Source organism: Alligator mississippiensis, chromosome 9 (genome assembly GCF_030867095.1).
Source record: "Alligator mississippiensis isolate rAllMis1 chromosome 9, rAllMis1, whole genome shotgun sequence".
NCBI lineage: Eukaryota > Metazoa > Chordata > Crocodylia > Alligatoridae > Alligator > Alligator mississippiensis.
Window position 1 is genome coordinate 24,272,486 of NC_081832.1, and position 24,680 is coordinate 24,297,165.

The following is a 24,680-nucleotide window of genomic DNA, read 5'->3' on the forward strand; positions in this document are numbered from 1 at the left end:
GAAGTTCTAACACGAAAAAAGCACTGGATATAATATGGAGCTGTGAGAGTTAGCATACAGCAGGGGTTCCCAAACTGTGGTACGCATACCTGGGGATATGCAAGGCTCTATGGGGTATGCGGGAGAAATTGTTTAACGGCAGATTTAATTTTCATGATAATACAGCAGACCATCACTGTTTGCGAGGGATACATTCCAGAGATCCCCGCGAATGGTGAGATCTGTGAATATGTACTGTACCGCATCATGAACGACGTGTGCCCCTGGCGTCGGGGGGGGAGACAGGGACAACGACGATGACGACAGCTGCGTTGGCAGCAGTGGGAGTGCAGTGGCGGGAGCATGGGGTGGCTGCAGGAACCTGGTGGCAGCAAGAACAAAGCTCCCACATATTCGAATCCGTAAATGCCAAATCTGTGAATAGTGAGGGTTTCCTGTAATTGGCATTTAAGGGGTTAAATATAAAATGTATGCTGGTAGTGGTAAGTAGGCAACTGGTAAAGAAAAAGTTTGGGAACCTATGGCACAGATCAAAGAACAAGAGGTTACACTGTTGTTATATCGCAGTAACATCTGTAAGCTCCAGATCATGATTCTACTTCCACACTATAAAGTATCATAGAAAGATATGGCTAGTAGGGACCTCAAGGCTAGGGACAGAAGTTACAGGTAAACTACTTTAAGTCATCAGAAACTGGTTTAAACCTGTAACAGAACAGAAGTTCAGTGCACATAAACCAGTTTCAAAATGGCTGAAACTGGTTTAAGATAAATCTGGTTGAATGCAGTATCAGACTTAACTGATTTGGGTCCAACTGGTTTATGAAGCTTCTGTCCCAGACCCCTTCCTGTTTTAAGTTAAATCAGAGTCCCCCATCATGCCTTCCTGCCCTGGGCTGGGCTGTCTGCTTCAGCAGAATAGGGTTTGGCAAGGGGAGGGGTGGAGGGGGGAAGAGGAAGGAGGCAGGGACTGCCCCCTACTCTGGCAAACCCCACCTCGGGTCTGAGGCCGGGGGCAGGGGTAAACCTGCCTTCTCTTGGCTAAGCCCCCCTTCCACCAAGTAAAGAGTTGCCCTACCCTGCTAAACTTACTGAAAGTTACTGCTGGCTGCAACTGTGGACTACAAATCTCAGAGGCACTTGGAAGCAGGAAGAGGAAGTGATGAGCAACCCTGCAGTTGTAATTCTGGACCACAAATCCCAGAGACCTTTGGGGCAGCAGGAAAAGGAAGTGACTATACAGCACATGCTGGCTATGTGCCAGAGAACTGGTCTCTAGCATACCCCCAGCTTCTGTCCTGAGCCACTGCAAGCACGTGGCTGCATTTCTTGAATCAAAGGTGAATGTGTGTCCAGTGTTTCTCAATTTAATCTCTGCAGTTTAGACTAACCTACAAAGACTGAATAGATTTAGCCTTAGGTTTTTTGACTGCCTGTACTTAGCCCAAGAGGTCACTTAGTTCAACCCACTCCTCAAGGCAGGATCATTCCTGTTAAAATCATTCCAGTCAGGTATTTGTCTAATCTGATTTTAGAAACCTTCATGGATAGAGAGTCCACAGCATCTCTAGGCAATCTATGCCAATGCAATGAAGGCTCTAAACAGTATGAAGTAAATCCAACCCCAAGTCTTGTGTCAGCCTCTTTATAAAAAGGTCAGTAATGCAGGGAACGTAGAGAAGAGAAAGGAATTGATAAAATACAATTAAATGATAGAAGAGAAACTCAGAACACCTAAACAGTTAACCTTTAGAAACTACAAATAAATAAAAGTTTGACAGCCTAAATGGTTAGCTATTTAGAATGAAAAGCATTTCATTTATTAATATTCTAGACACAGCAGATGCATAAGGCAAATAAAATAAGTAGCACATCCAGTTGTGAGTAATACAATTATTGTAGCTTTCCAAAAAGAAAGACATGAACATACAAGCCAAAAAAATTCAAAGGTTTGAGTTTGACAAATGCACTGGAATTAGAGGTGCACTGATGTTTTGCGGCTGATACCGATAGCCGATTTTTAAGGAGGCATATTGGCCGATGCCAATCCGATTTCCGATATCCAGCCTGGCAGCGTGGAAAGCTGCCTCCAGCTGGTAAGTCTGGTGCAGGGGGAAGGGGGAGGAGATCAAAGTCCGTGAGGGAGGCATGGGGCTGGGACAACTGCTGCCCAGTCAGGGCAGACATGGGACGGTTCTACAGCTCATCTGGGGGTTGCGGGGACAGGGGGAATGGCTTCCGCCGCTGTGCGCCGCTTGTCCAGGCGCTGCAGATCCAGCAGCTTGTCTGGTGCTCCCCCACTTGCCCAGCGGCTCCTGCCACTCGTCTGGGAGCACGGGGGGTGGGGGGGGTGGGGAGCACGTGCCCCTGGGTCTGCATGGGGCGGGGTGAGCTGGGGTTGTGCCAAGCTCTTCCTGGTGGGGTGGGGCTGCAGCTACAAATTCATCGTAGCCCCTTCCCAGCACAGCCCCGCCCCACTGGGAAGAGATTGGCATAGCCCTGGCCCCAGCCCACCCCGCACAGACCTAGAGGCACACCTGTCCCCGTGCCCTCTCGGACAAGCGGCAGGAGCAGCGGCAGGAGCCACTAGGTGAGTGGGTGAGCGCTGGATGAGCCACCATCCAGCGGCTCCTGGCTGAGCGGTGCACAGTGGCAGGAGCCACTCCCTCACCTCTCCGGACAAACCGTGGCACCATCCTGTGCCCACCCGGCCCTGGATGGGCAGCACTTGCCCCAGCCCCATACCCCCCCTCACTGTGGGAGCCTTGATTTGCCCCCCACCATGCTCCTTCCCTTCTCCCTCCCCTTCCACTACACCAGACTTACCAGCTGGAGGCAGCTCTCCATGCTGCTGGGCTGTGCTCCCCACTGCCTGTCCTGTTCTGTGGCTGCGCACATGAGCGGGCCATTTATCAGCCACATTTTCAGCCTGATATAGATGATTTCCGATATAGTAATTTTTCTTTATATTGGTGCCAATCCGATATCAGACCGATGTATCGGTGTACCTCTAACTGGAATGGATACTGAAATATTATTTGAGACCATCACAACTGTAAACCTCAAAAGAAACAAAGAGATGTTGGGAGCATTCACTGTTTGCAAGAGTGCAATAGAAACTACTGTATGTGTTATAAACAACATGTCTCGTTTTCAGTTAAAATAAGCGTATTGTACAGATTATGCAAACTGTAAATTTAAATAACCATTACTCACTTAGATTTGTAGCATCACCATTAGTTAGGAGCTCAGGATCTACCTGCATCCCATCTAAACAGACAGATAAGTCTCCAATAACTTCTGCTGGATCTCTGTCACTGACAAGCTGCAATGTCACAACCACCTGCTCAACTGAAAAAGAAAAAAAATGCAGAAATATTAGCAGCTTCTCTGTTTATGAATCACTAACATTTACATTTTATTGCAAAAATTGTCAAACCTACAAGGGAAAAAACATCAGGTCTAACTGTAGCTTTACATATTAATCATTTTTACTTAAGCTCTTGCCGAATAATAATTAATCCTTCCATGATTCCTCTGAATTGGTATTACTTCCATATCAAAAATGGAAAACTAAGTTTGAGAGGTGATGCAGCTTGCAGACAGAAAGGACTAGTTTTGCAGCAATCATCAGAACTTTACAGTTTCTAGCTCAGGGGTGGGCAAAATATGGCTTGCGGGCCACATCTGGCCTGCCAGGCACTTCCAGCGCCCAATGCAGCACCCAATGAATTGCACCCCACCCAGCCCTTCTGCCCATGAGGGTGGGAGCAAGGTGCCCATGTGTACAAGCCCCCAACATGTCTTATTGGGCCTTGCTCCCACTCTTTTGGGTGGAAGGGCTCTGTCCAGCCAGCAGCTTCTGGGCAGGGCTCCTGTTGCAGCCAGAACCTGCTTGCTTGGAGCAGCAGGTAGGGAAGTAGAGGGGCTGATGGGGGGGGGTGCAGAGTTGCAGCTAGGTGGAAGCAGGAGCGCAGCATGGAGCTGGTGCTCAGAGAGGCAGCGGGAGTGTGGAGGGCAGGGTATGGGTGTAAGGACCACCGTTCCACACTCCTCCCATGGCATGCAGCCACAACTGCTGGCAGCAGGAGCATGCGGGGAAGTCAAGGCGCTCATGTCCGGCGCAGGAGCAGCTCCGGCCAGTGCTGCACGGGGGGAGGGAACAGAACCTGCTTTATCGCTGGGGCTCTGCACTGCACACCTGCAGCTTCAGCACTCGCAGTGGGGAAAGCCCAGCACAGGAGACTGCTGCTTCCCCTGCTCCCTGCTAGGCAGGTCCCCACTCTGCCAGGAGTAGAGGAAGCCCTGCCCCCTGCTTTCCCGCTGAGTCCAGCATGGGGCTTCCCCCCTGTGAGGGTGTGGGAGATTCAGGCGCACGGCTTAGAGCCCCTGTGATAGAAGTGGCTGGGCAGGCTTGTGCTGGAATGTGCTCTTTGCCCCCAGCGCAGAACTGGCAGTTTCCTGAACACCTCACCAAACTTGGGCCTATAGTCCAAGACTGGCTATGCAGCTGTCAACATGCATGCATCATTGCAAGATACCAAAAATCTGGCGCAAGGCCAACATCATTGCAATACAGAAGCCAGGGAAAGACCCAGCAGACCCAAAGAGCTAAAGACTCATATCACTTCTATCAGTGGTCTATAAACTCCTAGAGCGGCTTATCCTGAACCGGATCACACCAAGTGTTGACCAACAGCTGCTGCATGAGCAAGCAGGTTTCAGAAGAAACCGATCAACCCTTGACCGTGTGGCAGCTCTTACAACTGATAGAGAGAGACTTCAAGAATTGAGAAAAAGTTTGAGTGGTTCTAGTTGAAAAGAAAAGAATTGTTGTGGAGGGAAAAAGAGTTACCCTTTGAGAAGACACCAACCTGCCTGGGTGTCACTCTAAACAGAAGCATAACCTGCCGCCACCTGGAGAAGTTGAGACAAGTTAACTTCAGAGACAGCAGCCATTAAGAAACTAGCCAGTACAATAAGGGGAGGCAACTACTCTACCTTGAAAATAACTATGCTAGTCATGGTTTAAGCACCAGCGGAATACTGCCTCCTTGTGTGGGCAAATAGCTCCCATACCCACAAACGGGACAGTGCCCTGAATGCTGCACTATGCACAATAAGTAGCTGTCTGGTATACGTGGAATGGGAAAACATAGATTCATAGATGTTAAGGTTGGAAGGGACCTAAATAGATCGTGTCTGACCCCCTCCATAGGCAGGAAAGAGTGCTGGGTTTAGATGACCCCAGCTAGATGCCTATCTAACCTCCTCTTGAAGACCACAGGGAAGGGGAGAGCACCACCTTCCTTGGGAGCCCATTCCAGACTTTGGCCACTCTAACTGAAGAAGTTCTTTCTAATGTCCACTCTAAATCTGCTCTCAGCTATGGCCATTATTTCTTGTAACCCCCGGGGGCGCCTTGGTGAATAAAACCTCACCAATTCCCTTCTGTGCCCCCGTGATGAATTTAAAGGCAGCCACAAGGTCGCCTCTCAACCTTCTCTTGCGGAGGCTGAAAAGGTCCAGGTTCTCTAGTCTCTCCTCATAGGGCTTGGTCTGCAAGCCCTTGACCATACGAGTGGCCCTTCTCTGGACCCTCTCCAGGTTATCCGCATCCCTCTTGAAGTGCGGTGCCCAGAATTGCACGCAGTACTCCAACTGTGGTCTGACCAGCGCCCGATAGAGGGGAAGTATCACCTCCTTGGACCTATTCGTCATGCATCTGCTGATGCATGATAAAGTGCCATTAGCTTTTCTGATGGCTTCATCACACTGCCGACTCATGTTCATCTTAGAGTCCACTAGGACTCCAAGATCCCTTTCCACTTCCATGCCACCCAGCAGGTCATTTCCTAGGCAGTAGGTGTGCTGGACATTTTTCCTCCCTAGGTGCAGCACTTTGCATTTCTCCTTGTTGAATTGCATTCTGTTGTTTTCTGCCCACTTGTCCAACCTGTCCAGGTCTGCTTGCAGCTGTTCCCTGCCCTCCGGCGTGTTCACTTCTCCCCATAGCTTTGTGTCATCCGCAAACTTGGACGGAGTACACTTCACTCCCTCGTCCAAGTCGCTGATGAAGACATTAAAGAGTATCGGTCCAAGGACCGAGCCCTGTGGGACCCCACTACCCACACCCTTCCAGGTCGAAACCGACCCATCCACCGTGACTCTCTGGGTCCGACCCTCTAGCCAATTCGCCACCCACCAGACCATGTAGTCATCCAAGTCACAGCCTCTTAACTTGTTCACCAGTATGGGGTGGGATAAACTTCAGGAAGGCCTTCAATACGGTAAGTAAAAGACGTCAACCCCTACTCCTGTGTCCAGGTGTTTTGTAACCTGGTCATAAAAAGAGACTAGATTAGTCAGGCATGATCTGCCTGCTACAAACCCATGCTGGTTTCCCCTCAGCATAATTTTTCCTGCCAGGTCTCGCAAATGTGAGCCTTGATAATTTTTTCAAAGACTTTGCCAAGGATGGAGGTGAGACTGACTGGCCTATAGTTGCCTGGGTCCTCCTTCCTCCCCTTCTTGAAAATGGGGACCACACTGGTCCTTTTCAAGTCCTCCGGGACCTGGCTCGTGCGCCATGAGTGTTCAAATATTCCTGGCAGTGGCTGTGCAATGATGTCGGCCAGTGCCTTCAGTACCCTCGGATGGAGCTCATCCGGGCCTGCCGACTTAAACGCATCCAGTTCCTCCAAGTGCCTCTGCACCATCTCAGGGTCTACACTTGGTAGTCTGGTGCCTTGCTGCTGCCTCTCTACAATCCCAGTGAGTGACTTGTCTTGCCCCTCACTTAGGAACACTGAGGCAAAGAACTCATTGAGGAGTTCAGCCTTGTCCCCCCTGTCCGTCACCAATTGCTTACGCCCATTTAGTAGAGGTCCTATTCCTCCCTGGGCCTTCCTTTTACTCCCTATATATCTAAAAAACAATTTTTTGTTATCCTTAACTTGGGATGCCATCCTCAGCTCCATGGTAGCTTTGGCCTGTCTAACTGCCTCCCTACAAGCACGAGCAGAGGAGGTATACTCCTCTTTAGTAATCTCCCCCCGTTTCCATTTTTTATATGCCCCTCTTTTTGCCCGTAGGCTGCTCTGGATTTCTCTGGTCAGCCAAGGAAGCCTCTTGGCCCCTTTCCCCCTTTTTCCCTGCACCGGGATCGTCTCCCTCTGTGCCCGAAGGATTATTTCCTTAAGGCACAGCCACCCCTCCTGGGCTCTCATCTCTTCAAAACTCTTACTCTGCAGTGCGTCCTTGACTAAACGCCCGAGTTCATTGAAATCAGCTTTCCTGAACTCTAGCACTTTCACCCTACTAGTTACCTTACCCACTCAACGTCTTATGATGAATTCTATTATTTGGTGATCACTGTCCCCCAGGTGACCACCGATCTGTAGGTCTCCTACCATGTCATCCCCCGTTGCCAATACCAGGTCCAGTAAGGCATTCCCCCTAGTGGGACCATGTACCTCCTGCATCAGATGGAGGTCCTGTACACAGGATAGGAATCTGCGTGAACGGTGGGAACTTTGCTGTCTGCGTCTCCCAGCAGTGTCTGGTTAGTTTAGGTCCCCCATGACTACCACCTCCATAGTTTTTATGGTCTCCGAGAGCTGCCTCAGGAGCCCCAAATCTAGTTCTTCCCCTTGGTGTGAGGGTCTGTAGCAGGCCCCTACCGCCAAATCCCTTTCTCCTTGACCTCCGTGTAACCTAACCCACAATCCTTCTACTTTTTTCTCCTCCGATTCTGTTTTGATAAGGGTCGATGTATATCGCTCATTGACATAAAGCGCAACCCCTCCCCCTCTCTTCCCCACTCTATCCTTTCTGTACAGCTTATAACCCTCAATGTGTACCGCCCAGTCGTGGGAAGAATCCCACCAGGCTTCTATTAGCCCTACTAAGTCGTAGGTGTTTTCTGCAAGCAGGAGTGCTAGTTCATCCTGCTTGCTTCCCATGTTCTTCTTGGCAGGAATCCCCCCACTCATAACATCAAGATGTCTGGAATATTGCTTGACTTGGCAACCAAAGCCCAACAGGAAGACCATCCGCTACATGATATGACTGAAAAATACCCAACACAGAAGTGTCTTAGAAGCAGAAAACCCAGAAACATCATAGAGGAAGCAGGAGACACTATACTATCATCATGGCTCCAGAGAAGGTGGGAAGAGCAATGGAATAACAACCGCAGCCCACTACACAACTACATGCAATTGCCATCCTCACACCCTCTTGGTCAAACTCCCATGGAAGCCATGAGTAAACGTGAATTGGCTGCAATCAGGTTATGGAGCCCTTTAATAAAATCAAACATAAAATGTGTCTTACAAATTCACCACTGTGCCTATGTAGATTTCATAGACATTAGGGCTGGAAGGGACCTCGGAAGATCATCAAGTCCAGCCCCCTGCCCGAAGGCAGGAAGTTAGCTGGGGTCATAGGATCCCAGCAACATAAGCATCCAATTTTTTCTTGAAGGTGTTCAATGTAGGTGCTTGAACCACCTCCGGTGGCAGGCTATTCCAGACGTTGGGGGCTTGGATAGTAAAGAAATTCTTCCTTGTGTCCAGCCTGAAATGATCTTGCAGTAGTTTATAACCGTTCGACCTCGTCATCCCTTGGGGCGGTCTGGTGAACAAACATTCCCCAAGATACTGGTGGTCACCCCTGATAAACTTACAGGTGGCCATCAGATCACCCCTGAGCCTGTGCTTTTCCAGGCTAAAGAGCTCCATAGTTCTCAGCCTGTTGTTGTAAGGTCTGTTTCCCTGACCTCTGATCATGCACATGGCTCCTCTCAGGACTCTCTCAAGCTTCTCCACATCCTTTTTGAATTGTGGGGCCCAAAACTGGATGCAGTACTCCAGCTGTCGCCTCACCAAGGCCGAGTACAAAGGGAGAATGACGTCCCGGGATTTGCTTGAGAAGCATCTATGGATGCAAGCCAGCATTTTGGTCGCTTTACTAGCTGCAGCATCTCATTGAAGGCTCATGTTCATCTTGTGGTCAATGATGATCCCCAAGTCTCTTTCTTCCATAGTGCTAGCCAGCGTAGCACTGCCAAGCCTATAAGGATGCTGCAGGTTTTTCCTCCCAAGGTGGAGAACCTTGCATTTTTCAGTGTTAAACACCATCAGGTTCTCGTCCGCCCATTTGCTGAGCCTGTCCAGGCCAGCCTGGATCGTTCTCCTGCGTTCAAGTGTGGATGCTCTGCCCCAAAGTTTGGTGCCATCGGCAAACTTGGCCAGTCCGCTTCTGACTCCAATGTCCACATCATTAATGAAGATGTTGAACAATATGGGTCCAAGGACAGAGCCTTGGGGGACCCCACTGGTCACAGGGCACCATGATGATTGACTTCTGTGGCAAAGGAAATCAGACAGCCCAACATATACTAACTGATTACCCTCTATACAGTCCACCAGAGGAAGCAAACAGTCTGGAAGACTGCAGTAATATTGATGAATTTACTCATAAATGGTTGGAGGAGTCTACTTTCTGAAGTCATACAATGAAGATAAATGACTTACTGGTTAAACCAGTGCATGTAGTCATGGCAGAACATAGCTAAGGGGAAATATTACTGAAATGCCTTTAAGCAAAGCTCAGTGAATTACAAGAAAACATCTGGTACTCCACATGGACAACCTGCTTTCAAGGTAACTTGCTCCAAACTTACACTTCTGTCAAAGCACTGGCCTGTTCTGCACTATTATGATACCAATAGCTGTCACCAAGCATTTCAATACAGACATTTGAAAGACCAAATACACACTCCTTAGAAAGATAGAAAGAGAGAGAACTTCAGGTTATGCACAACAATGATGTGGACTCTAGCGATATTTTTCCAGTACTAAATGTCTCTTTCGCAGTGTGGGAGGATGACAGATTTGGCTAAAAAAAGCTATTTCTGAGCCTTATGAGAGATGATACAGCATCTTGCCACTATAACTGTAATAGGAAGCCATAGAATTTAATCAGTAAAGAAAACAACAGTTATACTTCTGATATAATTGTTTCTACTGTCAAAATGCAGTTTATTTGGAGCTCCTAAAGTTAACCACAACATCTTAAACCAACTGTGGCAAATTCCATGGAAATAATGTTAACATACTTACGTTTCATATCGTTTGACATTAAAGTTTCATGTATATCCAGGACAGCACCTCCCAGAAAAACATCAGACTTTAATGTCTGATGGCTCCAGACACGAAAGTTTAATTTGCTGATAGGTGTAACAATTCTAAAAAAAAAAAAAAATGTACAAAGGACAATGGTAAACACTGTGCAGTGAATCACAAAATGTGTTGCTTCAACCTACACTTAAAAACAATTCTCATTAAAGTTGGAAATATTTAACCAAACTCTGTTAAATTATAAATAGTTTACTACAGTATATAATTTTCTTGCTTTAGGAAGGTGGTAGAAAAAAAAAATAATCACAAAACAGTCAAAACTAAAGGAAAGTCAAAGTGGTTCCTAGAGCTGTTTATGCTTCAAATCAAAGAAGCGGAGTTGTTTTAATTATTTTAAGCAGGGGACTATGAGCTTAAATTGTATTTTGTGAAAAAATTGTTTGTTTACTATTGGTTATTACAATTAATATCTAAATATTACTATTGAGAAATGTTTTAATTTAAATCATGGTCTACAATGAATACATTTTGAAAGTTAATCATTTATCCTGTGTCTTTGCCATTGGACCTGCAGGCCTCATTTCTCTTGGAGAGGAAATTTTTCAAACAAAGCACAAATACAGTTTTTGTTATTCAGAAAGAAGTTTAGAGAGCCATGACACTGGGATCTTCATAAGCAGGGGTGCACCAATTGGGGCCTGATACCGATAGTCTATTTTTAAGGAGGCATATTGGCTGATACTGATCCAATTTCTGATATGGCTGAGTTCAGCTGGTAAGTCCGTTGTGGTGAAAGGGGAGGGAAGGGGTGTGGGGGGACAGATCAACTCCTCCTGAGGTGAGGGAGGGAGTGGGGCTGTGGCAGGCGCTGTCCAGCCAGGGTAGGGCGGGTGCAGGATGGAGCCGTGGCTTGTCCGGGGGGCCGGGGAGTGGTGGGAGCAGCAGCTGGATGAGCCGCCAGACAAGCGGCACGCAGCAGTGGGAGCTGCCCCCCCTCCCTGTGCCCCCTGGACAAGCCGCAGGTCTGTCCCGTGCCTGCCCCAGCTGGGCAGTGCCTACCCTAGGCCCAGTCCCACTGCTTCCCTCACCATGGGGGGCATTGGCCCCCCCCCTTGCACCACACCAGACCTACCAGCTGGATACGGCTCTCAAAGCTGCCTGGATTGTGCTCCTCGCTGCCAGTGTGCTGCACTGTGACTGCATGCACACACAAGCATTTATCAGCCAAATTATCAGCCACTTCAGACCAATTTCCAATATGGTCAATTTTCTTTATATTGGTGCTGATCCGATACCAGACTGATGTATCTATTCTTAAGTGTTCACTCGTGACTGAAAACTATAAGCAGAGGTGACAGCAGTTACTGTGATACTGCAGCACTTATTGAAGGCACCTTCAGACAGTGACTGGACACCCAACTTGAAGAATTAGAAGATAAGAACAGATGCCTAATAAGTTGTTTTTATAAATTTCTTCCCTTAAGCATACTATATTTCTGTCTGTTAAGCAGAGACAGCTCTGAGGAAGTGAGCTCTAGCTCATGAAGACAAGTTAAGGTTTTTTTTTAATGTGTACTTCTGAGATACAATAGCTTAGCCTCCTAGAAATGAAATTTTTGAAGGCTTCTTTCTATTTGACACAATCATCTTTCTAACTCTGTGCAATTAACATATACTCTGAGAATCTGCAAATCACTTGGACTGAAGTTTAGGCTGGTTCTAGTCCTACTTCACAGAAGGTGCAATACTGAGGTTCTGGGAAAAGAATCGAGATAGAGGGGACCTATATGAGGGGCTAGTCGGTGAAGAAGTCCTGGATGAGTCGACCATGAGGATCCCCTCTGGAACCTGGTGCGATAGCCTGTGGAACCCAATGTAGAGAGGCACAATGGGTGGAACCCACATTCTAGCCCATCTAGGAGACGGAGGTTGCCAGATGGGACCAACAAGTGGTTTGGCCAGAACTTTGTGACCAGCTGCCCTGCTGTGAGGTGAGAAAGGGGCCGTTATATCGCATAAAAAGAGGATGGGGGGAAGCAGAGGAGGCGGCAGAAATCACAGTACCCCAATTGCACCAGCTAAACGTGTTGTGGTTGAAGCCCCTGGTGTAGTCCAATAGTGGTGATCCTAAAAGCAGATGGAACCTTGTGGCCATTAACTGATTTTTGCAGGCTTAACATCATCACAAACCTCATATTTTATTTTTGGTTTAAGCCTAAAAAATTTGTCAAGGTCCCTCTGAATCCCAATCCTATCCTCCAGCATATCTACTACTCCCTCCAGCTCAGTGTCAGCTGCAGACTTACTAAGGGTGCACTCCATCCCATCACCTTCCAGTTTTGTTCAATATCTTCATCAACGACCTGGCCCCAGGACTGATCCCTGGGTCATTCCACTTGATACTGGCTGCCAGCTAGACATTGAACCATTGATTACTACCCTTTGAGCCCAACCATCCAGCCTGTTTTCTATTCACCTTAATAGTCCATTCATCCAGCCAATACTTCCTTAGTTAGCTTGTAAAAATGTTGTGGGAGTTCACATCAAAAGCCTTGCCCAAATCAAGCTATATCACATCCATTGCTTGTCCCACATCCACAGTGGCAGTCATTTTATCATAGAAAGCAATTAAGGTTGGTCAGGTATGACTTGCCCTTGGTGAATCTATGCTGACTGTTCTTAATCTCCTTCTCTTCTTCCAAGTGCTTGGAAATGGATTCTTTGACGACCTGCTCCATGATTTTTCCAGGGGCTGAGGTGAGGCTGTAATTTCCTGGATCCTCCTCCTTCTCTTTCTTAAAGATGGGTACTCTATTTTCCCTTTTCCAATTGTCTGGGAACTCTGAAGGCTGCCATGAGTTTTCAAACATAATAGCCAGTAGCTCTACAACCACTGTTTTTAAAACCAAGAAGGAATGCTTGCAATACTATCTTCCTTCATTACTGCCACATGTGAAAACATAAGCTGGGGGGGGGGGGGGGGGGGGGGGGACGACGGGACGGACGACGACACACATATAAAGGTGCCAGATGTACTAATCACATTGCATAAGGTTCTTTATTTCTGATGCCCTCCAATGTCACTTTTGTGCTCAAGCAGGGGGTCTCAGAGGATGTCTGCCTAGACATAACTATGAAAGATCTATATAATGAGAAGGCCACACATTCAGGTAAAAATCTTTCCTACTTAGAAAGCAGCCAGTTTCTCAGACAGTCTGAAACTTGTCATTCATCTTCAGTAATGATACCAGAATAAGTTTTAATTGATTAATACTGGTAAATCTTATAAAATAAGGGTAGGGGGAACAGGAGGATGATATGGAAAAAACACCAAGGCTTTTCTATCATACTGTGCTCCACAGATTTGTGCACTTGAGGAAAAGCTTGTACTTTGTATCTTAGGAGTACTTTAAGCAAATCCCCCAACCCAGACCCTTTAGAATACCGGCCTTTCTCATTTTCTCATCCTATGAACTGTATGAGCAGGGCTGTATGACTGGTACGAGGAAAGATCCAGGAAATTGTTCCTGAGGTGGTGCCACAACATCCTGGTTGCACGGGGGTGGGGGGTGGGGGGGTGTGTGTGTGTGTGTGTGTGTTTTTGGGGGGGAGGGGCAGGGTGTCAGAAAACTCTTCTGGAACCCTTTGGAGTACCTTGGATACAAAGAAATGACACTAAATCAGCAGAAAGTTGCAGAAGCCAGTTTCTGACTTTTCCCTTCTTAGCTTTGTACACCAAACAGCACTATATGTTGGTGAGTGTACAGAAAGAGATACGTAGACTCTTTGAGAACCACAAGAATCCTGCTAAAGACAAACTTTGAGAGCCTGAAATCATTTTCTTTTCTGTCTTTAAATCTTCTCTATACCAGGAAGATGTGCCATAAGTAAAACTGGCAGGTTTTCTGAGACAGTGCTCATTTGTTATCAACTGATAAATATATACCACTTCCTAGACCCTATCATAGATCTGCAGACCTCATTACAATTAAGAAAAATACTGAAACCTGTTTTCACATATTTAGAAATGAAAATTCATTGTTTTTATGCCCACTCATGCTTTGGCTTCTCTAGTAGAATGCTGCTAGTTGTTCCAATTTATGCCAGTTATCATGTTTGTCCACTAAAAACTGACTTCAAAGCAATCTTAGAATTACTTTATTACTCCAATCTTTTCTCTTTTACAAGTCACACTTTATTTCTAACACATGTAAACTACTTTCCTCATTGTTTTACTGCTAAAACCTAAGTATTCAGCCTGACTACCTACCTTCCTGACAGACTACCTGATGGACTGCTGGAAAGCCCAGGCACCTAGAGCATGTAGTAGCTCACCTGGTAGGGATCGTCTATACCATGGCACCAGTCTGTCCCAGTCAGGACAAGTCTGTGTACACTTTACCCATACCCCATGCACTGAAAGGCATGCTTTAAACCCAGAAGTACACAGAAGACACTGCTTGAGAGTGATGATGGACCTAGCGCATTCTCACTGGTGAACTTCTGGGTTTAGAGCATGCCTGCTAGCACAGCTGCACAGAGCATGCTCAGGCTTATCTTGAGCCAGGCCACAATACAGACAAGCCCTTAGCAGCCTAATATGTCACCTAAGTGTAGGCCATGGGTTCAACGCCGATAAATGCAAGGTTCTCCACCTTGGGAAGAAAAACCTGCAGCATACTTATAGGCTCGGCACTGCTATGTTGGCTAGCACTATGCAAGAAAGAGACTTGGGGGTCATCATTGACCACAAGATGAACATGAGCCTGCAGTGCGATGCTGCGGCTAGTAAAGCGACCAAAACGCTGGCTTGCATCCATAGATGCTTCTCAAGCAAATCCCGGGACGTCATTCTCCCCCTGTACTCGGCCTTAGTGAGGCCACAGCTGGAGTACCGCGTCCAGTTTTGGGCTCCACAATTCAAAAAGGATGTGGAGAAGCTTGAGAGAGTCCAGAGAAGAGCCACGCGCATGATCAGGGGTCAGGGAAGCAGACCCTACGATGACAGGCTGAGAGCCCTGGGGCTCTTTAGCCTGGAAAAGCGCAGGCTCAGGGGTGATCTTATGGCCACCTACAAGTTTATCAGGGGTGACCACCAGTATCTGGGGGAACGTTTGTTCACCAGAGCGCCCCAAGGGATGACGACTAGGTCGAATGGTCATAAACTACTACAAGACCGTTTCAGGCTGGACATAAGGAAGAATTTCTTTACTGTCCAAGCCCCCAAGGTCTGGAACAGCCTGCCACCGGAGGTGGTTCAAGCACCTACATTGAACACCTTCAACAGCAAACTGGACGCTTATCTTGCTGGGATCCTATGAACCCAGCCGACTTCCTGCCCTTTGGGCAGGGGGCTGGACTCGATGATCTTCCGAGGTCCCTTCCAGCCCTAATGTCTATGAAATCTATGAAATGTAAGTGTGAGATGGGTACAAGTAAAAAAGGTTTCCACAAGACAGACTCCTATCATATTCCCTTAAAATGCCTTATAACACAGTATTCTAGAATATAAGTGCTACCAAATGCAGCAAGGAATCTATACAATCCCAGCTGGTTCCAGGACATTCTGAAGCATCTATATAGAAATGGATTTCCTGGAGGAAAAAGGTGGCTTGGATTCATTTTATGCTTTAAACCTCCTCTCCCACCCAGCCATACATACAGATTTGTACACGTGTACACAGATCTGTGCTTATTTTGAAACTAAAAAAATATTATCAGTTTTTCCTTTCAGGCAGACATGCCACATTGTTGCAATTCCTGTTCAGGTTAAAATGATTTGCCAGCATGAAGAGATATCTAAGCACTTAGCTTTATAAGAAAAATGTGATTAGGAGCAGTCAGCATGGATTCACCAGGGGCAAGTCATGTCTGACCAACCTGATTGCCTTCTATGACAAGGTGACTGGCTTGGCTCTGGGGATGCGGAATGACCAGTGGATGTGGTGCACTTTGATTTTAGCAAGGCTTTTGATGCAGTCTCCCACAGCATTCTTGCAGGCAAGCTAAGGAAGTATGGGCTAAATGGACTGTAAGGTGGAAAACAGGCTGGAGCATTGGGTTCAAAGAATAGCATCAATGACTCAGTGTCTAGTTAGCAGCCGGTATCAAGTGGTGGGCCACATGGGTCGGTCTTGGGGCCAGTTTTGTTCCAAGTCTTCATCAATGACCTGGAAGATGGTATAGAGTGCACCCTCAGCAAGTCTGCAGATGACACCAAGCTGGGAGAGGGCAGGCAGTAGTAGATACACTGGAGGGTAGGGCTAGGATTCAGAGTGACCTAGACAAATTGGAGGACTGGACCAAAAGAAGTCTCATGAGGTTCAATAAAGACAAAGTCCTGCACTTAAGACAGAACAATCCCATTCATCAGTACAGGCTGCGGGCTGACTGTCTGGGCAGCAACTCTGCAGAAAAGGACCTGGGGGTTACAGTGGACAATAAGATGAATATGAGCCAACAGTGTGCCCTTGTTGCCAAGAAGGTTAATGACATCTTGGGCTGCACTGGTAGGTGTTTGTCAGTAGGAAGTGATTATTCCCCTCGATTCAGCACAGGTGAAGCCACATCTGGAGTATTGTGTTGAGTTTTGGGCCCCCCACTACAGAAAAGAGGTGGACAAATTGAAGAGGGTCCAGCAGAGGCAGCAGAGGACAACAAAGGTGGTGAGGGGGCTGGGGCACATGACTTCTGAAGAGAAGCTGAGAGAACTGGGCTTATTTAGTTTAGAAAAAAAGAAGACTGAGGGGGGGATTTAATAGCAGTCTTCAACCACCTGAACTGGGGTTCAAAAGAGGATGGAGCTAGACTATTCTCAGTGGTGGCAGATGGCAGAACAAGGAGAAATGGTCTCAAGTTGCAGCAAGGGAAGTTTAGGTTAGATATTAGGAAGAATTTTCTCACTACGAGGGTAGTACAACACTGGAACAGGTTACCCAGAGAGAGGTGAGGGAAGCTCCATCCTTGGAGGTTTGCAAAACTTGGCTAGACAAATCTTTGGCTGGGATGATCTAGTTGGGGATGGTCCTGCTTTGAGCAGGGGGTTGGACTAGATGACCTCCTGAGGTCCCTTCCAACCTTGACTTTCTATGGTTCTATGATATCCAAAAGTGCTCTTTTGGGGACAGATTAGGGATTTCATATTTGCACTGGAGATTAGATGTGTACAAATATAAGCCATATAGAAGTGTACTTGAGTTGTAGTCTGCTATGTAATTAATTATTCCTTACAATTAATAGCTGTGCCTTCAAACTGAAGTATAGAATCTTTAGAAATACCATGAGAAATATGGGTTTAAAAATGGGCATGGGATAGCATCAATTTTATCCCTGAATTTCCTTCCTTTTGACATATTATGCAAGTATCATCATGAATGTCAATATAAAAAAAAATATTCTTTTGTTAACTTATTATGAATATTCTCTCATTAACAAAACAAAACAGCATTTTGGTAAATACATATTCCATACTATTAACACACTAACTCTATATAATTATATGCAAATAATATAAATATTTATATTAATAAAATGCTATTGAAAATATAATTACACATCAATCCTTCAATTAATTGCCAACACAGTATATTTATTAAGCTTAATCAAATAAGCTGTAAAGCAAAACAACCTTCAAACCTACACTGTAAGATGCTGTTTCCACTTTGGACTGTTTGTATTGTTGCATTTTTCTGTCTTCTTTGACTGTCCATTTACTGAGACTTCCACATAAGGACTTGGTCCAAACCATTTATTTTTATTTTCTTTTAATTTTGCTGAAATAACTGTTTAAACAATAAACAATAGTGAATATTCTATTCTATTCAATAAGTTTCTGTTAAAAACGGTGTTCTCTTTGAAAGCTAGTTGTAGCCTTGTAGACACAAATTTGTCAAGAATGCATACAAAGTTATTTTCCACAATATATAACAAAATAGCTACCAAGTGGTAATATAAACAGTCATATGTAATGTAAATCTGCACACAAATAACTTTTACCTCTGCTAGGATGATAGAACCTAGTCTTCTGTGCATCTTGACTTGAGTACCTTGAGTTAATTTTTTTTTTTTTGAGATTTCAATTCACAAAAAAATAAAATAAAATAAAAATAAATCAACTATTCTAAGAGCAGAGAAATCTAACAATCATTAGTTGTGGCATCAGATTCTCTCACTTCCATGCAACTAGGCCAGTGGTGCTGACTGTTTTGGTCCTGTGGGCTGAATGAATGGCATGGGGCTGGTCAGTTGGCTGAATCAGGCTATGTACCACACCTGCACAGCACCACACACCAGGTTTGGGCATTGGGGCTCCCGCTGTTCCCATGTGCCATGATTGAGCTCCCTCTATGCTGGATTCATCAGGGAAGAACCACAGTTTGTGGGGAGCCCAGCAGGATTACAAGATACCAGGAGCCAGATCTGGCCCAGGGGTTGAGCACCCCTGAACTATACAGTTACAGAACAGTGGAAATTTCTCCAACATGCTTATATAATAATTCAAAAAGGGGGGCAAGGAGAAGCATGAGTGCACATGCACATGATTTGAAATAAAACTAATTAATTCAATCAGTTTCCTTCTGGTTACAGGTCTGACCAATAATGGCTACAATACATATATCTAGGGCCTCTGCATGCAACCCTAACATTTTGAATATCTTATACCTTCTCCGGTTTTAAACATAACTTCACACAAAAGAAGTGCATTACTTAGGTTTTAATGTTCAGCTATGACAGATTTAATTGAATCCACTTGTGATTTCTGGATATCAAAACTAAAAAAACCCAACACATTAAAAATGGACTTAATATACTTGAGAATAGCTCTACACCAAAAGAAAGAGAGCCAAAGAGGCATTTTCCCTTCAATGCACTCTAGAGCTGAAGCCTGGTAGCTGGAATGTATATGTTCTTCTGTTCATTCCCATTCAGTCCTGCCCAAGTTTTGAATAAATTTAAGACAGAGGTTGGCATCATGTGCCCTGTGGGCCAGTTCACAGACCTGCAGGGCTTTGCCTGCACCTGTGCCTAAACTGGGGCTGAACAGTGGCAGTGCAGGCACAGATTTCAACTGTGTGGTTCTGGCAGGGACACCGGAAAGCTCCCCTGATGTTGATGTGCTGCCAATGCCACCTGGCCCATTCTGGACTGGAGCCACGTTGTTCCGCTCATGGCTTGAAAAAGGATACTGGCCCCAAGCTAGGACATCCAAGCATATATTCGAGGTACAGACACAGTCCAAGTGTCCTAATTCCCAGCAACAAGCTTCAGCTAAAGGATGATTCTCTGTAGTATGTTTGTTATTTGCCCTGAAATGCTAATTTGTCTATCATGTTCACTACAGCTACTAACCACTTTTAAATTATATCCAGTTCAAAAAGTATATTCACTTGAAGAATGAAGTTGATTCCTTTGAGGACTGCTGTACAAACAAAAAAGCAACAGAATTACACCTGCAAAGCTACTGCCAATCCTTGTGTTATGAGGTATTCCACTAGCAGAGAAGTTAGTATCACATTGCAATATTTATTCCTACTGAGCTAAAGCACTAAATAATGTTTAAGGCATATACAATACCAAAAGACCTGATTTGGGACTATAAGAATGCAATCCAGACACTTGGCTGACGGCACATAACTTATGCAAGTCTAAAAAAGTGTCAGGTCACAGGTGTCCTGATACTTGTGTTCAAGAAAGCAAAAGTTGACTATGGGTATGAAAACATGCACAAAGCACTCAAAGAAGTTGTCATGTATTCGAAACAGGATTTCATAAAATGCCATGGTTTACTTGTAATACACAGGGGGTTATTTTTTACTGTAACACAACTCATCGCTGGAGCTCTCCTTTGCAATAATCACCATGAAAAAGATGCATAACTGAACTTAAAGCAGCTAAATCCAATACTTAGGAACCACTAGTATTCAGAAATCCCATTCAGTTGCAACCTAAACTTTACAGAATCTTGAAGATTTTGTGCATCTAAATTTCTGTCAGTGGGCATGTTATGGAGGGGTGTCTTGAGGCTAAAATGTTGAGAACCGCTGGTCTAAAATCCTTGGTCTTGGGTTACAAACACCTGAAAGTGGGCATCTCTATGTAAAATACTACAGCCACTCTGAGCGAAAAGAAACTAACTGGTTAAAACCAAAATCTAGCTCTAACTTGTGATCTGGGGCTATACACTTTAACCAAGAAAAATGATAGTTTGCCTTACAATTTTGGTTTGAAGCTCCAACTTTTTTGTCAAGACTACTGAAGTGGATGCTCTTAGTAATAAGATTGCATTCTGGTACTGGTGAGTTTACTTTGATAGTTGCTATTGCTTTGGTATCTAAAACCCAGTATTGTGGTCTCCTGCTTGGATATAAATTGAGTATCCAAAGATCTGGCATGGAACCTAACTGCCTTTCTTTCCCCACCCCACCTCAGAATCGAGTAAGTTCTGGTAACAAAAAAATCATCTTCAAAAGGAAATCCTGAACTCTCCCTGCATCAGCAATATGGCACAATTGGGATCAGTTCTCTGATCCCACAAATCATGCTCCTGCCTTGCTTGTATGGCATGCCAGGAGGTGTAATTGCAGATCTGATCCCATCGCACCCTCAAATTAAAATGTCAGGGGCCACATGTGGACAACTTTTACATTTTTTCCAGGGATAGAGAGAAAACATTTTCTTTTAAAATACTTACTAGTGATCTGAAGCTGTGATTTCATGGCAAAACCACTAGAAGATCCTGACCTGGACCCACTGCTGGCCATAATCCAGATAGGCTAGACCTTGGAACCTGAAAAAGGATGCAATGAAAATATTTTAAGCCTCATAACAGCAGTAGCTAGAGCATCAGAACAAATACAGAGAGCTCCAAATTCTGCATCAAAATGCAGTTATCATGTCTTGGTCTGCAAAGTTATGTTTACACGCCATGCTTGACTCATGAGTACACCGTCATCTTACAATAACACTGTCATTTTATGAGGCACTCGCAAAGATTACTAGTAAAAATCTAAATCTGCTTTTTGTCATGCGTATACTATGCAGTGAACAAAGGAAACAAAACACTTATTTAATTTCCAGTGATTTTCTTGTTTTCTCTAGATGTAAAAGATATATTTCATTTATCAGGTAGTCAGTACACAGTTTACACCAGGAGTGGGCAATTATTTTGGCTAGGGGGTCACTTCATGAGTTTTGGTGAGCTGTCGAGGGCCGCACCCCTGGTCGCCATCTTGGGACCAGAAGTCCAGTGCTCTAATCCCTGACATTTGCTAATAAAAAGTCCCTCCCCTTTGGGGGAGGGGGGGTTGTCATTTTGGAACTGGAGAAAAAACAAAATGTATACTAAAAGTCAAATATCTACTATAACATATTTTAATTTTATTTCAAAAAAATATTTTTGTCCTAATCTGTGTGTGTTTGTGTAGTATACATATAGAGAGAGGATTGCATAATAGTTCAAAATAAAGTATTACTCTTGTATAGTGTTTGTGGGATGTGGTTGGGGGAGTGCGCTGGGGGGAGAGGGAGGGAGTGTGAGGGTATGGTGTGGTGTGCACACGGCGTCCCCAGTAAACTGCCACTGGCAGCAGCAGCAGGCAGCATGCTCTCGGTGTGCTCATGAGCCACTCACGTGAAGCCCCTCGGCACAGCTCCAGCTAGTTCTGGCCCAGCTTCATCGCACGGGGCTCCCAGTGGCTCATGTGCAGCTCCTGGGAACCACATGCTGCTGCAGGCGGGAGGGGCAGGAAGGGACAAAAGCAGCCCTGTGCGATGGAACTGGAGGCCTGGCCCCATTTCCTGCCACCACGTGCAGTTCCTGGGACTCTAATGGGAAGCAGGGCCCGAGTAGCTTGGTTCCATCACACAGGGCTCCCTGCCACTTTCGGCTCTGTCTCAGTAACTGCATGGGATGGCCAAGAGTGGAGAAGGCTGCTGACTTCATCACATGGGGCTTCTTCTTGGTGATGCATGAGCCTCAGGAGCTGCATGCAAGCTGTGGAGAGCCTTGCGTAATGGAATTCAACTGATCTGGGCTCCATACTCCCACTATACCCTTCTGGGTGTGGGCTCCATGCTCTGGGTCCTATGCTCCCATTGGCAACACGTAGGGGGTGCACACAAGTGAATGTGCACCCCTCGTTTGCAGGGGGTGTGCTGCCAAAGGTGCTGCCTACACTGCCAATGGTGCCTGTGGGCGGTCACAGCTTGCCACCCCCCTCCCTTGACACGGACACCGCTTGCAGTGTTTATGGGAGGTCCGTGATTGCTGCTGGCCACTATCGATGCTGCCAGCGGTGTCTGTGGGTAGTCACCAACCACCGGTCAGTGCTCGCCAGCCCCACCTAGCCCCCTGCCGCCAACAGTGCTGCAGCCGCCTGCAGGAACTCCCCACTTGCCACTGCCACGCTCCCACCATTGACAGTGCTGCAGCCGCCTATGGGAGCTCATTGTGCCCCCCAGCTGCTGGGGGACACACAGCATTCAGGTGTGTTCCCACTGGCCCTGGCCCTTCCCTCTATGTTGCCAACCAGCTGCAGCTTCCCCTGCCTGCCCCCCTTTCCCTACCTACTGCCCGGAGTGCTGCAGCAGGGACACAAGAAAGAGCTGTTGGAGGTTGGGGGAGCTGAGCAGTTCCCTGGGCGGCTGCAGCAGTGGCAACAGTAGCTCTATTTGGAAGCTGGGGCAAGAGCCCTCCCATGTACAGGGGTGGGAGTGCAGTACACTATTATTGGGAGTAGGGAAGGCTCGGCCCCATGAGGAGGGCAGCAGGATCAGCCATGGGCTGAACCAGGTAGAAATAATTGGTGGGAAGCTGCCCACAGGCTGGATGAAATCACCTGGTAGGCCAGATCCAGCCCACCCCCGATTTACACCATTACATTTTGACTACTTACAGACATTCAGTTTCTCCTGGGGGAGTCCCTGCTTTCCCAGGAGAAATCACAAGTGTACAGATATTCAGGCATTTTCTCCCAGAGTAAAAATGGTCACTCCAAAAGAAAAATAACCTGGGAACAACCAGGGTTAAATCACTTCCAGGACAGTTTCTCCTGGGAGAGTGAATTCTGTATATACTGACAATGCAGGCTGGGTGGTCTGGGTTAGCCGAACTACCAAAATGGGCAGTCTGGATTAGCCAAATCAGGGCTGCCCTTGTTGCCAGGCAGATGGAGTGAGTCTGCAGAGCATACTAAGATGTGTGCAACTGAGTGTGCAAATAGTGCAGACGACACAAAGTTACAGACATTTTGGAGGGTAGAACTAGGACCCAGAATGATTTGGACTGGCTAGAGGAACAGGCAACAAAAACAATCAGATTAAATTTGACAAAGAGAAATGGAAAAGACTGATAAGTCTACAGAACTTCAGAAAAGGACCTGGAAGTTATAATGCACCACAAACTGAATATGAACCAACAGTGTGCTCTTGTTGCAAAAAAAGGCCTAACACATTGAGCTTTATTAACAAGAGGGTCACTTAACAAGGGAAGTGATTCTTCCACTATTTCGCAGTGGTGGTGTCTCACTTCGAGTACTGCATCTAATTTTAGTTCCCTCACCTCAAAGATAAGAATAAATTAGAATCCAGTGAAGAGTAGCAAAAATGATTTGCTTGTCCCATTTCATCCACTCCATGATCAGGTTTAAAGAGCCCAGTCTAGGAGCGGAGTCTCAAGAGATAGACAAATAGATGATCTCCTATGCTTTGACACCTCCTATACTCTGACACTTACCCTCCTGCTAGCTGACACCAACCCAGACACAGTGGGGCTCACAGAAACGTGGTGGGACCCAACGCATGACTGGGCGGTAAATATCAAGGGCTACAGGCTGTACAGGAGGGGTAGGATAGAGAGGAAAAGTAGGGGTGTGGTGCTCTACATCAAGGAGGCATACACATCCTCAATGAGTAGCACTGGGTCAGAGGAGGGGCACACTGAAGTGCTCTGGGTTAGAATACAAGGGAGTTGAGGGGAAAAGGGACTTAACGGTGGGGGTCTGCTACAGACCACCCAACCAAGGGGAAGAGCTAGACTGGGAATTCTTAAGTCAGCTCACGGAGGTAGTTAGGTCAAAAGAAATGGTCATCATGGGTGACCTGAACTTTCCAGACATCTGCTGGGAACAGCAGTCAGCCAGGTCTGACCGCTTGCATAGGTTCCTAGCCAAGATACAGGACCTCCATCTAACCCAGGAGGTGCACACCCCACCAGGGGAGATGCCTTGTTGGACCTGGTCCTGGCCACGGGTGATGACCTGGTGAGGGGCCTGCGGGTGCTCGACCACGTGGGCGACAGCAATCATTGCCGGCTGGAATTCACCATCCAGTGCAAGGCAGCAAAATCCTGCAGCAAGGCAGCAGCCCTGAACTTCAGGAGGGCGGACTTCAATGAGGTAAGGAGAACAGTCGGGGAGGCACTGAGGTCCCAGAGGGGAGGGGAGTCGGGTGTCCAAGAAGAGCGGTCGTTCCTTAAGGAGACGATCCTCCAAGCCCAAAGGGAGGTAATCTCGACACGGATCAAAGGGGGCAAGGGGG

At 46.4% G+C, this 24,680-nt stretch overlaps 1 protein-coding gene across 4 annotated transcripts in view; it reads right to left on the reverse strand.

The window, feature by feature from the left end:
* ITCH (itchy E3 ubiquitin protein ligase) overlaps positions 1 to 24,680 on the reverse strand; it is a 162,614-nt gene that overhangs the window by 66,427 nt on the left and 71,507 nt on the right. For all 4 annotated transcript variants that reach the window (XM_019484673.2, XM_014609641.3, XM_019484672.2 and 1 more), the window contains 4 exons: positions 20,836 to 20,931; positions 17,785 to 17,926; positions 10,128 to 10,252; positions 3,217 to 3,351 (listed from right to left, as the gene is read on the reverse strand). In XM_019484673.2, the coding sequence (XP_019340218.1) occupies positions 3,217 to 3,351; positions 10,128 to 10,252; positions 17,785 to 17,926; positions 20,836 to 20,905 (472 nt within the window). In that variant the 5' untranslated portion in view covers positions 20,906 to 20,931. The remainder of the gene's footprint in view (positions 1 to 3,216; positions 3,352 to 10,127; positions 10,253 to 17,784; positions 17,927 to 20,835; positions 20,932 to 24,680) is intronic.